At 34.8% G+C, this 16840-nt stretch overlaps 1 protein-coding gene across 1 annotated transcript; it reads left to right on the top strand.

The window, feature by feature from the left end:
- The first annotated feature begins 2222 nt into the window (after nt 1-2222).
- LOC149390850 (Sulfite exporter TauE/SafE family protein) lies at nt 2223-6097 on the top strand. The gene is made up of 12 exons (XM_089619619.1): nt 2223-2990; nt 3417-3576; nt 3870-4070; nt 4159-4223; nt 4301-4328; nt 4436-4512; nt 4598-4684; nt 4762-4812; nt 4902-5123; nt 5256-5349; nt 5463-5603; nt 5705-6097. The coding sequence occupies exons 1-12, from the start codon at nt 2778-2780 to the stop codon at nt 5788-5790; spliced, it is 1425 nt and encodes a 474-aa protein (XP_089475745.1). The 5' UTR covers nt 2223-2777; the 3' UTR covers nt 5791-6097.
- Nucleotides 6098-16840: the final 10743 nt, after the last annotated feature.

Here is a 16840-nt window from a genome sequence, read left to right as displayed (position 1 = left end):
ACCAAATATGAAATCCCAGATCCGAAAAATTTCGGAGGGATTCGGCGGGGAAGTTTAAATTTGAAATCCATTGGGTTTGACATTTGTCGCACATAAAGGTATTAGGTGCGACATTGTCGCACCGAATAACACTAAACATTAGCGAAATTTTTAGTCATCCGGATGAGTATCCGGTGCGACATGTCGCACCTAATATGAGCTTAGGTGCGACTATTAGGTGCGACATATCGCACCTAATACCCTTCCGCACCCAATATGTTAATTTGTAGTAGTGAAAGAGCAATCATGTTTACTTTTGACTGTTAATAAATCCAATTGGCTATTAACCATAAATTAACATAATGTGGGCTAAAAAACAATTGCTTGTTTTCGGGAGGTCATTTTAAATGATACAATACTATATATACTATACTGTATACGCAAACAAAAATAGATTGTCATGTCATTTTCTAAATTTCACAAAATTAAAAAGGCCAAGAATTCTGGCTGATATTTACACGCGCGAAGAGAATCGTATCATCAAATAAGTAACCTAAAATTATTTTACTGATTAGGTAACTATAGAAATATTCTTACAAAATTGCAAATTTTGATTTATTACACAATACTCGTACACTAAAAAAAGACGCATTAGATGAAAGAAAAATACATCACTTACAGCGGACATTTGTACTCTTATTTGTGATTTTTTTTTATACTGTGTTTCATCTCCGAAATTGTAATATTGTGACTCGTGAAATGGCTAAACAAAAGTCTTACTCTATGATGGGAATTTAGAATAAGACTTTTGGAGGATATGCCTTGTTGAATCTCAAGTCACTGTGGCCATTTTGATATAAAAAAAAAAATAAAAAAAATAACAGCATCTCACAATTAAATGCTATATTTTTACTTTTAAAATAAAAAAGAATAAGAGCACGGAATCTGCAAAGAACAATAGAATTTTCTCAAGAACAAAACCATTAAAAAAAATTCATTAGAAAAATAACCAATTTAAACGTTTGATATTATTAAATAATCAACCTTTAACAAATCTTAAATAAATAATCATTTTCATGTATTTATAGACGTAAATCTTAGATAAATAGTCAACTTCATATATTAGGTCACGTCATTATTTACGATTATTTATCTAAGATTTATTAAACATTGACTATTTAACAATATCAAACGTTTAAATTGACTATTTTTTTAATTTTCAGTTAAAAAAAATGGTGAGAAGTTATTGAGATTTGGTGAAGTGTTAATATGTTGATGATATTTACTTAAGATGAGGAGTATTTAATCTCTTTTAAATTGAAAAACACAGATCTATTCTAGTATTAGATTTATTGAGTGGAGAGCCTGTTTTTTTTAAAAGTATATTACCAAGTTTACATTTCTCAAATATAATATTGTAGACGAATCAATTATGATGTGTGGACCAAAATAATATTCTCTGATCCCTTTTTCTTTTGCATCAATATTCTCTGATCATTTAGAACTTGAAACAATTTCATTTAAAGTAATCAAATTCCAGCGTCAAAAAAGAAAAAAAAAACCATGTGCACATATCGATTAGACAAGATCCAAAACAAACAAACATATAGAAATTGAGAAGATTCACGCCAATGAGCGAAGTATTTCAATAATTATATTTCTTTAAGATCCACACATAAAAGATCCGATTTCATAAGATTAGTAGAAGCATAGAAACAAAAAGAAATAAATAAATAAGACACGTAGGATTGAGATGGATGCCGGTATCTTCCACACCACGTGTCATACGTGACGATCGATTTGAGCTCTCTCACTCTTTTGACTTAGTTAATTTTTTTTATTTTTATAAAAAAAATGACAACAATAATGGTACATCAGATCAACAAAAACTCAAATATTAACATGTTTAGTATTAAATTGATCACGAACTGATTAACTATGTAACACATTTATTCAGGAATTAGTTGATTATGCAACACATTTGATATTAAATATATCAATATTTAAATTTTAGTTGATTTTGATAAGAGAGAAACAATTGATATCATTGTTATCAGTGCTGTCAATTTTTTCTATTTTTTTTTATGCAGACGTGGTTAATTAGTCATTAAAAAATGGAAGAAATACATGCATAATTGCAATTTTTATTATATGACTAATATATAAAACTCGTGTATGTAATTACAAATGTGTCACTACCTTCATCGAGAGTCGCGACTATTATCAGCTTTAAAAACTTCCGTAGCAAAGCCTTTAAGCACCACAAGCACGACACAACGCAAAAAAAGAATACTGTCTGAAGAGAGAGAGAGAGAGAGAGAGAGAGGGAGAGAGAAAGAGAGCTTTCATTTTCCCTCGTTGTTTTACTTTTAATTTTAGAAAAAAAAAATCCTAAATTTTTTCTTGGCCATTTTCTCGCGATTTAAACGCCCATAGCAGTTTCCTCAACGCGTTACAAAACACCATTGAAATCCTTACCATATTTCTCTCTCTTTTTTTTCATTTTCGTTTTCTCGATAAAATTTCAAGTTTTCTCATAGACTTTCAGCGCTGACTCTTCGAAAGCATAACTGTTTGTTTCTCGAGAAACGGTCAGGTTTCTAGTTCCTGTGTCGAAAAAGAAAAAAAAAATTATCGTATGAACAAGGCTTTTCATTTTTATATACATACTTTTTCAATCTGAATATTTCTTGGCACAATTTTTTTTTTTTTACTGAAAAGAAGTCAACGTTTTCGAGAAAGTGTTGAGCCTTTTAGCTTGATCGGATTAAAAAAATTAAAATAAAAAATAAAAAATTATGGATTCGATAATCCGTAACCGGAGACTAAGATCGACGGCGGTGATGCTGTTCAATATTCTCATGGCGTTCGTGTTCGTCTCGGCCGAGAGAAGCTTGAAATCCCCAGCCCGGAAGATCAATGGCACAGAGAGATCTGAAGCCACTCTCCTCGAGAAAGCTGCGAATTTCTTGTGGCAACCAAACGTTTCTGCCTATCAACACGTCTGGCCGGTAAAATCAATTTCTTGTTCTGTTTCTATGAGAAATTATAGATTCGTTTTTATAATCGAAGAATCCCTAACATATCATTTCTTGTTATAAAGTTTAATATATATATATATATATATATATATATATATATATATATATTGTTTTTTGTTTTTTTAGTTTATAACTTTTTGCAGCATACAGTGGTCGTTGTACTTTATGGTCCATCAAACTGAGTTATCTCTAAATTGGAAGTTATAATATCTATATTGATTAGGACTTAGGATTGGTTGTAAAATAATTTTAGGACACACTGTGGATTATTTTACTCGTATTGTTTTGTGTCCATTGGATGCAATAAACAGTATATCTGGATTCATCCAGATTTATTTCAAAATTTAATTAAAAATTTAATTAAAAAAATGGGATATTTGGAATTTTGCTTGACAGGACATGAAGTTTGGATGGCAAATAGTGGTCGGAAGTATTATTGGATTCCTCGGAGCCGCTTTCGGGAGTGTCGGCGGGGTCGGTGGTGGTGGAATTTTCGTCCCGATGCTCAGCTTAATTGTTGGCTTCGATGCCAAGTCTTCTACAGCAATATCCAAATGTAAGACCAATATGTTTTCTCTAATCATTTTATAAATCCCTGTGTAAATTGAAACTAAGTCTAATCAAGTTGGATTTGAAAATGTGAGTGGAGAAACTTTTGTACATCTGAGTTTGACTTTTGGATCTGAGTCTGAAGTCACCTTGTATCTATTTTTAGTTGACTTAAAAACCTACTAGGAATAGTGATTCACATGACCTTTATGAGGGAGCTTAAATAATTGTACTAGTAGTAATTTCCAATGGTACAGTAATTACTAAGTTCCGTGATTGTTGACTCTGTTGTTTGGGCAGGTATGATTATGGGTGCGGCGGCCTCGACTGTGTACTATAACCTGAAGCTGAGGCATCCGACTCTGGATATGCCGATTATCGACTACGACCTTGCTTTGCTTATTCAACCAATGCTCATGCTCGGGATCAGTATTGGAGTGGCCTTCAACGTGATTTTTGCCGATTGGATGGTCACCGTTTTGCTTATCATTCTCTTCATAGGTACTACCAACCCGAACCCCCGTTCGTTTGTTTTCTTTACACTCTTTTGATGGTTGATTTTTTCGCCATTGTGTTCGTGGTTCCGCAGGGACATCTACCAAGGCGTTTTTCAAAGGGGTTGAAACATGGAAAAAGGAAACCATAATGAAGAAGGTTAGAAAATCTTCTAAGCTTGATGTTATAGATTTTGGTAGATATCTTGGTGGTAGCTAATTTGTTTGGAATTTCAGGAAGCTGCTAAGCGTTTGGATTCAGGAGGTAGGTTTGTTCTACAAAAATTAAATAAAATAAAAATATTTTTCTGCCCGGTGTTGTTGATCGTCGATTTCTGACATCAATTTCTTGTCTTGTGCTAATACAATCAGACACCAATGGAGGAAATACAGAGTACAAGTCCCTCCCTGCTGGCCCGAGCAACAAATCGGAAAACGAGGAAAAAGAGGTGATTTCAGTTTTACTTTTTTCTCCTGGGAAACAAATTATGAAGAAGCTCAGTCAAAAGGCTAAATTGATCGCAAACCTCTCAGGTATCCATTATCGAGAACGTCTGCTGGAAGGAACTCGGACTTCTAGTTTTCGTCTGGGTAGCGTTTCTCGGACTCCAACTCGGGAAGGTAATTTATCCTCGTATCCGTTTCAAATCTCTCGTGACAGAACTAACCGGCGAATCTTGACACCCGGTTGCTTGCAGAATTACACAGCTACTTGCTCGGTGTGGTATTGGGTGTTGAACTTGATGCAGGTACTTCATTTTATTTTTTTTGTCTATGTCACGCAATAGCAAACAGTTTGTTCTTGCTTAAGAAAAAAGTCGATGTTGATGAGTTGCAGATCCCGGTTTCTGTTGGAGTATCGGCGTTCGAAGCGGTCAGCCTGTACAAGGGACGGAGGAGAATATCATCCAAGGGTGATCAAGGGACCGATTTCAAAGTGCATCAATTGGTTCTTTACTGTGCCTGTGGTATCCTCGCCGGGCTCGTCGGTGGATTGCTTGGGCTCGGCGGGGGTTTCATCATGGGCCCACTTTTCTTGGAGCTCGGAGTGCCACCTCAGGTGAACTCAGAAATATATTCTTTACGTCGATAATTTGTCATTAAAGCGTGATACAAAAAGTAATAAGAGTATTTACTGGGTTAACAGATTGGTTAGTTTACTTAAAAACTCCCGTTGATGATTTCCGTGCAGGTCTCAAGTGCTACGGCGACATTCGCAATGACGTTCTCGTCCTCTATGTCTGTCGTAGAGTATTACCTTCTCAAGCGTTTCCCTGTTCCTTATGGTTTGTGCATTTTTTCTATTTTCTTATAGTTAAGCTTATAAATCACGGGGATCAATTTTTGTTTTTGTTTTTATTTTTTCCAATCTGAGCTTAACATGAACTCGCTTTTGCAGCTGCGTACTTTGTTGCCGTGGCCACCGTCGCGGCTTTCATTGGCCAACACATCGTGAGAAGGCTTATCATTTTGTTCGGAAGAGCGTCGTTGATCATCTTCATCCTCGCTTTCACGATATTCGTCAGCGCAATCTCGCTCGGTAAAAACTGCATATATATACTACTATATACATATATGGATATACTTTGTATTGATTTATTCCTGGCTAACTTTCTTCTTGGTCTTTTTTTTCTTATTCAGGTGGGGTTGGGATAGAGAACATAATCGTCAAGATAAAAAACGACGATTACATGGGTTTTGAAAACCTCTGCAAATATGAAACCTAGACTCAGAGTCGGTCTACTTGACTTCATATTCCCGATTTTTTGTTCCCCATAGTTTCTCCTTCATAAGATTTGTTTCTGAGCCTGTTGTGGCTACAAAATTAGTCGTTATGTAACCTTTTTTTTTTTTTTTTTTGTATCTAAAGTATCAACTTCTGAGTCATCAAAGACCAGAGTTGGGCATTGTTCATTCAATTTTATTTGTTAGTCATCCTTGCTGCTTTTGTCACTGCTTTGTTTTTTTCGTTTGGGAAATTTTGGATGTAACAACTTCTTTTTGGTTAGAATAAAGATCTCCCTTGGCCTTGAATTAGGAATATTATTAGGACCGTGTAGGCTAATTATGAATGTTCAAGGAACTAATTAATGTGGTTTATAGCTTGGTTTTCATAGTGCCTATAAATTAGAAATATAGCTTGGTTTTCATAATTCGACGAGGATATTATTGTAAAATGTTCATAGTTTAATTATCGCTACCTAAAAATGTTGTTTCAAATTAAGATACTTTTAAATGAGTTATTAATTGGAATGGCCAAATCAATGCCCTCCATATTCCTTCTTTATGATTAAAAAAAAGGGGGGAAAAAGAAGAAGAAGAAGAAGAAGAAGATAAGAACACAAATTTTAGATCAATACCAGTTGAGCTTAATTAAGATATGGTTGAAAATAACTAGGTTTCAGTAATAGGAGGTCGTATTTCTCATTATGTGGCAAAAAAGTCGATTGAAATTTGAGGAATAGGGCCTATTTCTCTTGTAAATTGAAAAGTATTTAAAATATAGTGACTTTCACGAATGATTATATTTGGGATAAATTACATTAATGTCCCTTCAACTATGTCACTCGTAACGTTTCACCCCCTCTAATATGAAAGCGTACACCAGAGACCCTGAAATCCTACAGCGTAACGAACACCTCCTTCTGTTAAATATTTAACAGATTTTATGCTTACGTGGAGTAACGTTTAAGAGTAACTTCTGTGTTGGACAATAAATTTACCTAAATACCCTTATTTATTTATTTATTTTATGACAATCTCTCTCTCTCTCTCTCTCTCTCTCTCTCTCTCTCTCTCTCTCTCTCTCTCTCTCTCTCTCTCTCTCTCTCTCCATCTGAGTTCTTTTTTTTCCCTTATAAGCTGTATTTTCAGGGACAGAGGGTTAATAAAGAGAATCAAGAAGAAGAAAAAAATGGACTCAAAACTAAAACACGAGCGATTTTTTAACAAAGTTTTCACAGTCTAACTCTAAATGTAACCCTTCCTAATTATTTACTTGGCTCCCACGACTCTAGCTCTTTGACCGCCTCGTTCCACGATCAACCTGTACCACCCCACCTCCGTTTTTAACACCCAAAAAAGCTGGTATCTTTCTCTAAGACATTTCGTCGAACCCTTTCTCTTCACAAACTCCATGGACGAGAAACCACCGAAAAGCAGCGATTCCCACGACGACGCTTCTGTGGCAAGCGTGAGCCTCAACCTTTGCAGCAGCCTCGCGGCGGAGACAGCAATAAAAACGCGAGCAAGAAGAGCATGTCGAGGAATTCAAACAGCTTCGACGCAAATGAATCGGCGGCGAGTTCCGAGCTTCGTGCTGAATTTGCAAAAGGGGCACAAATAGCAATAAATATTCTAACAGGTACAGCCGAATTTGGCGATGAAGAAAGAGACCCAAGTTGTCCCACCGAATCACCAATATACTCCCATGGAGCTAATTTTGATTTATAAATTATGGACTCTTCAAAGTTATTTATGTAAATTTGGATTGCAACAATTAAAAAAAAAAACAAATGTTTAAATTCTATTAAAATATAGGCAGGGGGATTGGAAGAAAAAAAATCGTTGAGAGGGCAGGCTGGGAGGAATTTTTGTAAATTTATGCTTAATCAATTGATCACCAGTTATCATTTTTTATTTTCACTTTTTTTTATGTATACCTACGAAAAAATACTTTTTTACCCTTAATGATTTCACACCGTCAAGTAGAATTTGACAGAAGGAGGTGTTCGTTATGCTGTAGGATTTCAGGGTCTCTGGTGTACGATTTCATATTAGAGGGGGTGAAACGTTACGAGTGACATAGTTGAGGGTACATTGATGTAATTTATCCTTATATTTGGAGTACATTGATAAGGATTTATAGATGATTAGGGAAGTTTCCATCCACTAAACTATATTTCGGAATAAAAACACATAAATTAATGTCAAAGTCAAACAATATTCCTAATTCTTTATAAGTTCAAAGTAAAAGGAAAAAATCAATTAATTTTTAACAGATTAAAATATAGTATTGTATAAGGAGTCATTTTAAATTAGTTTCCAATAATAATAAAAACATTAAATTAATTTCCTTGGAATTCCAAAGGAATTAAGACGTGGACGCTCCATTTTTTTAGTGGTAGGCTTCTATGGCACATTTCATGTATATTTTTAAATTAGTATTATAGTGTTAAATTATGTATAAATTTGGATATTACTAAAAGAAAACTATATGAAGTGGTCATACAACCTACCATTATAAAAAAAATAAAAAAAAATGGACCACGATTTCTTCATTAATATATATATATATATAATATATATATATATATATATATATATATATATATATATATATATATATATATATTCCCCAAACTCCATTTATATAATTTTTTTTAACGATAGCTGTAACTCATTTCCTCGTTGTGGAGCGGGGTGTATGAGCTAGCCTCTTTTATCAATTCAAATATTTTATTGAAATTTCATTTCTGAAATATTATATTTTATTATGAATATAAAAGAGCTAGACTGTGCGCTGGACTAAATTTTTAATTTTTGAATAGTTAGGCAATCCAAAATTTAATTGAGGTGACTCATTGGCTATTTTAAACCTTTTTCTTATTAATATTTATATTAATTTAAAAAAAACAAAGAGGTAATCTTAAGCAATATATATATATATATATATATATATATATATATATATATATATGATGTTTTGGTTTTATACTTAAAAAAAAGATAATTGATATAAGAGGCAATTAAACCACTGATCAAATAGCTCACTTTTAAAAAAAATATATATATACAAAATTATATTTTATTAAAAAAAATAGTTTACAAAGCCTGTTGTAAATTAATTAATTAAATAGTAATTAATTTATTGCAGGTATATGATGAAATATTCTTTTAAGAAAATGATATTTTAGCTAGAATTTAAAATAATAATAAAAAATTAATTGAGTGGCTATTTGCAACAAATTCTTGTTGATATAATATAATTTTGTAATTGGCTTAGTATCATCTTTGGTAAATCGAGTAATTATATATCACTTTATATCATGAATAGTTTGTATAAACAGTAGTGAGATGCTACATGCAAATTCAATAAAAAAAATGCCATCTCTCTCTCTCTCAAATGAGGGGGTTTACTTGCTTTTTATTTCATCTACCATATGTTTAGGACAAAAATTAAAATACCGCTACTAAAATTTTGATGTTAAAACGGTCTAACGGTCCAAAATGATCCGGTCTAAAATGGTTTAAACCGGACCGGATTATTGTTGATGTTGGACTTCATCCTCAAGATAACAAGCGAGGGATTCGGCCCAATACAAGGAAGTTGGGCCCAAGCCCACGTGTTTGTGATGACAAGTCCAGGAACAGCGCCAGCCCGATAAAAGATACAAATATCAGCTCGAGATAACCGCTCCCCGAATACTCGCAGGTAGGAAGTCAGTTGGCCCGGACAATTCGTAACCGCTCCTCATACGAATAAGTCTTCAAACGACAGGTGTCCCGAGATGTAGTAGTGAGCTCCAACTGACATACGACGTGTCACCCGTAATCCGGAGCTCGCGACCTCACCTCTCTAGTACTATAAATATAAGATACTCAAGTCTATGTGGGAGCCGTTACTGTATTCTCGTTTTTACTCTACGATCTAGCAATCTTTGCCTTCCAATCCAAATCACTATATTACTTTGAGCGATTACAATAAAACAGCTTGCGCTTACTTTACATTCATTTTTTCTTCCCTTTATTTATTATTAAATTTGTCTAGTTTTCCTGTTTTCATGTTTTGGTCTTGCAACAGAGGATTGAGGCCCATTTACAAATCTAAATCGACCCTTCTAATTTTCCAAGTTGTCGTGACTGCTTTGGTGTGATTTCTCACATCAACAACCATTTTAACCGGTTTGGTCCGGTCCGATAATTTTTCTTATTTGGTCCGATCCGATTTTTTTTAAAAATTGTTTAAACCAGTCCAATTTGATTTTTGACCGATTTTAAATCGGATCGGACCGTATACACTTCTAATACTCACCACGTTAAAATTGACACGGGGATTGTCTACAAAGACGGTGAAGACCCGCAACTTCGACCCAAGACTCGGCAATTCTGAGTCCACGATGATGCAAGATTTGGAAAAATATTATATCATATTTTTATAATATGTACATAGTTATGTCGATTTTTTGACAGAGCTTTGCTAAAATCCACTAACAAAATGACATAAAGATGGGATATTGCCATGGGACCGAATGTTAAAGTTGGTGGTACTTTCGTATCCCAAAAGTTGACTTTTGCTTTATCCATAGACCATAGTCATTACAGCTATGCAAATACAATGGTCAAATATTGTTCCTTTACTTTTTCTACTATTCTAAATACGCTGGCCACACTGCTTTATCCTCTTTTTCAAAACAATAAAGGTATCACGAAAGAGGAAAAAACCAAAGCATTTATATGATAAAGTTATAACCTACATTGATGTTCAAAAAAAAAAAAAAAAGTTATAACCTACATTTTCATTATTTAGAAAAAGCAACACACGAAATTATGAAGCTACAGCAATATACCCGTCTTGTTGAAGAGTGCTTTTCACTTAGGCCATCTCCAACCGATCACTTTATTTCTCACTCTATTTTTCAGTAAATAGTGATTTCTCTTCAACCGAACTCTATTTCTCACTCTATTTTCCACTCTATTTTTATCTCATTTTATCTCTTATTTATACTTCTACCCCTATATTTTTTATTATTATTACTAATTAGATATTTGGAAGAATTATGATAATGAGTAAAATATTACTCTATAAATTAATTATAATTATAAATATAAATACACATTAAATAAAATAAAATTTTATTTAATAAAAATTACAACACAAAAAATAAAATACAATACAACACAATTAAAATAAAATAAATACAACACAACTCAATTAAAATAAAGTAAAACAAACTAGAACACAACAAATAAAAGTAACTTTAACACAAACAATTATGATTCGGAATTAGAATACTCTTCCCACAAGTGCTCAAATTAAAATATTGTTGTCTTTTAAATTATGCAAAATTATAAATTTTATATAAAAAAAATAATTTTAGGGATTAATATTAAATAATTATATAAAATCTGGGCATTTTGGTAATTTTTAAAATAGCGCTGCACTGTTCAAAACTTTAATCCCACACTATAATAGCGTGGAATATGAAGTCCCACTGGAGCATCCCACGCTATATAGGTGGGATTTAGCGCTCCAGCGGGGATGCTCTTAGAGATCCTCTTCGAAAGAGACACCACAACAATCTCTTTCCGTCCATGGCCACACACGTTCACTCACATCAAAACCTAACCCTCAAAGCCCATTTAAACCCAGCCCATAACACAGCCCTAAATCCATGAGTCATGCAACCCAGCCCAAAACTTACTCTCACCAAGAATTCAAAATGTCTTGTTTGCGAGGATTGACCGATCTCTAAAATGCTATATTAAAAACTAAATATATTGAATAGGTTGATTTTAGAATTTATTTAGAATTCGTGAACTTTTGTCAATTTTTCGTTGGCGTTTTCTTAAAGATTTCGTTCTATTCAAATAAAAAATGCAATACTTTCGTATTTTAAAATTTTATTTTGTTGAAATTTTGGATTCTTTTTCAAATTTATAAAAAGTGAAATATATATCTATACATGTAATGAAGATAAACAAACTACTTTCGGCGGCTACACTGCAATGGCAAACGATAAGTCTAGAATTTGTCTCAACATTTGATTCATTGCTCTCACCTACTCTCAACCTCTACATACTAAGAAACAAGAGTATTGTATAAATTTATCTTCATAATTTGTTTTTAGTATGTAGAACTATGTGTGAATGCTTACCAATCATAAATAATATGATTTTCCATTTATAAGTACGTATTTATAGTCATTTAATGAATATTTCCAATTATTTTTAACATCAATCATACATAGTTTATAATTTATTTCCCGTGAATTATTATTCGACAGCTTGTAAAAATAATCAAAATAGTTATAATTTAGAGGAAACTGTTGTAATTAGTCAAATGACTATCCTCTATTAAAAAAATTTACCCAACTATTTAAAAATTAAACAAATAGCTCAACTCACTTCTACGTCTTAATAATATGACGACGGATACTAATATTTAGATAATTCGGCTAGAATTTTGATGTACAAGATTTAAATGTATTATACGACTAACTCTTCTTTACTTGTAAGTGATTGTTTGATTTAATAATTAAAAATTATAGTTTACAAACAATAATAATTCAGAGATGGGTTGTTTTTGTAATGAAAAGTATACAAATCTGAATAAAGTAAACTAGCGATCATCCTTACTTATTCTCATTTCTCACTCACAAACACACACACACACACATACTATATATATGGCATCTTATTGTGTGTTCAAAACCAAACCACATTGTAATAGATGGCCCGAGCCCCTTTTCCAAAAAAAAAAAAAAAAAAAAAAAAAAAAAAAACAGAAGTTTTTTTTATTAAAAAAATGAAAAAGCCAAACCACATGCAATTTGTATTTTGATTTTATTCTGGTCACCTCAATATGAAATCACATCCTTATCCACTAATCGAGTGACAAATAGTTTTTCAGCAATGAAATAATATTTTTTATATACTCTCCGTATCCATCCACTGCCTTCATTCTCTACCATTTTTTTTTTTTGCAAAATCTTAGCGCCATTGAAAATTCTTCATACCAAGACATTTTCACGACTTTTCTGGTGACACTCAATGTTAATTGCTGATACATGTTTAAAGAAAAAAAGAATATACTCGAATATAGTACCATGCGTGATACGACACCAACGCTCGAGCTGGATAGGAACAAGATGACAAGTTGGGCCCGAGACGTGGCCCAAACCGATAAAGAGGAGCTACCTTCATTCCAAAGCGAAGATGGGCCTAGTGCAATTCAGAAGATGAAGCCCATTCGGAAGAAAAAGAAGCCAACGTGGTTGGAGTCATACGTTGAGAAGTAGGAGTGTGTGAAGAGAAAGTTTGGGGGTCCTTTTGTAATTTCGTTTAGTCTGATATTTTGGATACGACACCAACGCTCGAGCTGGACAGGAACAAGATGACAAGTTGGGCCCGAGACGTGGCCCAAACCGATACAGAGGAGCTGCCTTCATTCCAAAGCGAAGATGGGCCTAGTGCAATTCAGAAGATGAAGCCCATTCGGAAGAAAAAGAAGCCAACGTGGTTGGAGTCATACGTTGAGAAGTAGGAGTGTGTGAAGAGAAAGTTTGGGGGTCCTTTTGTAATTTCGTTTAGTCTGATATTTTGGATACGACACCAACGCTCAAGCTGGACTGGAACAAGATGACAAGTTGGGCCCGAGACGTAGCCCAAACCGATACAGAGGAGCTGCCTTCATTCCAAAGCGAAGATGGGCCTAGTGCAATTCAGAAGATGAAGCCCATTCGGAAGAAAAAGAAGCCAACGTGGCTGGAGTCATACGTTGAGAAGTAGGAGTGTGTGAAGAGAAAGTTTGGGGGTCCTTTTGTAATTTCGTTTAGTCTGATATTTTGGGTTTTTACGTTTTGGCTATTAAACTCAAGAAATGAGTCTGTAATGGGTATGCAAGAATTAAAAAAACTGATTGTTTATTTTTTGCATCACAAGGAGGTTTGTACTGTAATGCAAATTTCTATTCGAAGGGAGTTCGACGAGATGTGAAGCACTTCGTCGAGCATTGTATCGTTTGCCAAACCGTGAAGTATTCCACCGCTGCTCCGCAAGGCTTACTTCACCCCCTTGAGATCCCGAAAAATGCGTGGGACAATATTGCCATGGATTTTATTATTGGATTGCCACATTCGCGGGGTTTTACAGCGGTTTTGGTCGCAGTCGATCGCTTGACCAAGTACGCACATTTTGGTCCGCTGCCAACAAATCATTCCGCGTCGAGGGTGCCCGAGCTGTTCTGTACAATGGTGATACGCCTCCACGGGTTTCCTCGTACCATCATCTGCGATCGCGATCCGATATTCACGAGCCAATTTTTGAAGAAATCGTTCGAGTATATGGGCACAACTCTGAAGATGAGTTTCGCCTATCACCCACAAACCAACGGCCAATCGGAAGTGCTCAATCGATGTCTCGAGAAATACCTTCGGTCCTTCACTTCGGAGAACCCCAAGCGTTGGGCGGATTATTTATCATGGGCCGAGTTCCATTATAATACGAGCTTACACTCTGCGATTGGCATGACACCCTTTCAAGCACTGTACGGGTGAGCGCCGCCCTCAATTCCGGCATACATCACTGGTGAAGCAGCCGTGCAAGCAGTAGACGAATTGCTAACCTCCCGCGATGTGCTGCTTAAACAACCGAAGGAAAACTTAACCAGGGCCCAGAATCGGATGAAGATGATCACTGTTCGCAAGCGCACGCAAGTAGAATTCAAGGTCGGGGATTTGGTACTCGTCAAACTGAAACCGTACCGGCAATCGACGGTGGCGAAAAGGTTAAACTCTAAGATCTGCAAGTGTTACTTTGGACCGTTCCTAGTTGTATCACGGGCTGGACCAGTAGCGTACTCCCTCGAGTTACCCGTTGGGAGTCGCATTCACCCCACGTTCCACGTCTCGCTTCTCAAAGCATTCAAAGGTGAGGCATCGGGAACGTCCTTTCCCCTTCCGGAGGCCAGCAGAGACAATGAGCTGGTCCTCACGCCGATAGCAATTCTGGCCGGCAGACTCAATTACACCGGCGGAGATTCGAAGAAGCAGGTGCTTGTACAGTGGTCCCACAGCCCACCAGAAGACATGACTTGGGAGGATTGGGCCTCATTCAGCAGCGTGTACAAGGTCGTCGACCTTGAGGCTAAGGTCGTTTTTCGAAGGCGGGGGGAGTGATACGACACCAACGCTCGAGCTGGACAGGAACAAGATGACAAGTTGGGCCCGAGACGTGGCCCAAACCGATACAGAGGAGCTGCCTTAATTCCAAAGCGAAGATGGGCCTAGTGCAATTCAGAAGATGAAGCCCATTCGGAAGAAAAAGAAGCCAACGTGGTTGGAGTCATACGTTGAGAAGTAGGAGTGTGTGAAGAGAAAGTTTGTGGGTCATTTTGTAATTTCATTTAGTATGATATTTTGGATATTTTGGGTTTTTACGTTTTGGCTATTAAACTCGAGAAATGAGTCTGTAATGGGTATGCAAGAATTAAAAAAAACTGATTGTTTATTTTTTGCATCACAAGGAGGTTTGTATTGTACCTCAAAATACCAGTACAATCTGAGAATATAGCTTTCTTTGTCCTTGCTATTGACTGCCGTATCAATGCGTTATGTGGAAGCAAAATAGAAGATTGGGTGCTAAATTGCTCTGTTACTGTTCTTTTTACTGTTTGTTGGTTAGCTGCATATAGACTTCTCTGATATTTTTATGACTCCTTCTAAAAACTGTCCTTAACTAAAAGTTGCAATTTCTAAACATAAATGAACTCAAATGCATATGTGAGCGACATCGCTCATTAAATAGGGAAAATATCAACAGTATCCCTTCAGTTTAGTCGAAATGCGCGATTTATACCCCCAGTTTTTAGAAATATCAGACATATCCTTTCAGTTTAATATAAATGACATATATCTCCCCTAAAAATATGTTATATTTCAAATACCACCCATTTCGTTTATTTTTTTACAAAAAATAATTTGAATTCTCCAAAATACCCCTAATAGAATAAATATTTATTTACTATTTTATTAAAAAAAATTAAAACTTCTCTTATAAATAAAAATCCTTAACTTTTTATAAAGGAAATTTTTAATTTAAATTTTTTTATATATAATATAGGAAATAAAAAATTATTTCATTAAGGCTATTTTGGAGAATTCAAATTATTTTTGTAAAAAAATAAACGAAAAGGGTGGTATTTAAAATATAACATATTTTTAGGGGAGACATATGTCATTTATATTAAACTGAAAGGATATGTCTGATATTTCTAAAAACTGAGGGTATAAATCGTGCATTTCGATTAAACTGAAGGGATAATGTTGATATTTTCCCCATTAAATATTGTGAAAATGAAATATATACAATAAATAACTTTTTTAAATGTTTGGTAGTATATTTTATGGAAAGCGCCCGAGACATGTCATTTTTATTTTTATTGCTGAAGATGTAAGGAGTTCTTTAAAGAGGTTTAAAATATCCAAAATAACAAATCTGAAAAGTATGTAACAAGAGAATCCATCGTTGATATCTTCCTTGCCGAGCCTCTTCTTGTCAAGTACGTACTCCTTGTCTTGTACTTCTCGGTGAGAATTTCTTGTCAGTTACTCATCGCCAAGCTCATGCTCATTGAGAACCCCTCGCCAAAAATTGCCTATCGAGTCACCTTTCATTTCACCGGCTATATTTAGCTCCAAGGCCCATCCAACCATCTTAGGCTCCAATAATTACCTCTTTTCATCTAAGTTTGAGGTAATTTCTCTCAAGTTGGCGAAATTCTACCTACTCTCTTTAACCTAACTCTCGCTCTCTCACCTCACGTTCTCACTTAACACATTCACTCGCTCTCTAACTCTATAGAAAAAATGAGACCCTCCACCTCACATATAGTAAAAATATTATTATTGAGTGTCCAGGTGTTAGTAAGATAAAATCTCTTTATGTCATCTAATTTCACTTTTCTATCTCTTTCTCATATGAAAAGGAGTTGAAAACCTCAATTTGACGATGAGAGAATCATGAGTTGAAGGATTTCACACGCGATCATAAAGTCCG

The sequence above is a fragment of the Urtica dioica genome, chromosome 7, assembly GCF_054948205.1.
Source record: "Urtica dioica subsp. dioica isolate 48M chromosome 7, U.dioica_male_clone48M_v1_H2, whole genome shotgun sequence".
In the NCBI taxonomy this organism is placed as follows: domain Eukaryota; kingdom Viridiplantae; phylum Streptophyta; class Magnoliopsida; order Rosales; family Urticaceae; genus Urtica; species Urtica dioica.
This window is presented reverse-complemented; position numbering and strand designations above follow the sequence as displayed.

Excerpts from the sequence above, each read along its gene's own strand:
- LOC149390850 (XM_089619619.1), top strand. The coding sequence starts at position 2,778 with ATGGATTCGATAATCCGTAACCGGAGACTAAGATCGACGGCGGTGATG. Across the intron at positions 4,813-4,901 it reads GGGTGTTGAACTTGATGCAG|ATCCCGGTTTCTGTTGGAGT; the intron begins GTACTTCATTTT and ends GATGAGTTGCAG. Across the intron at positions 5,604-5,704 it reads CGTCAGCGCAATCTCGCTCG|GTGGGGTTGGGATAGAGAAC; the intron begins GTAAAAACTGCA and ends TTTCTTATTCAG.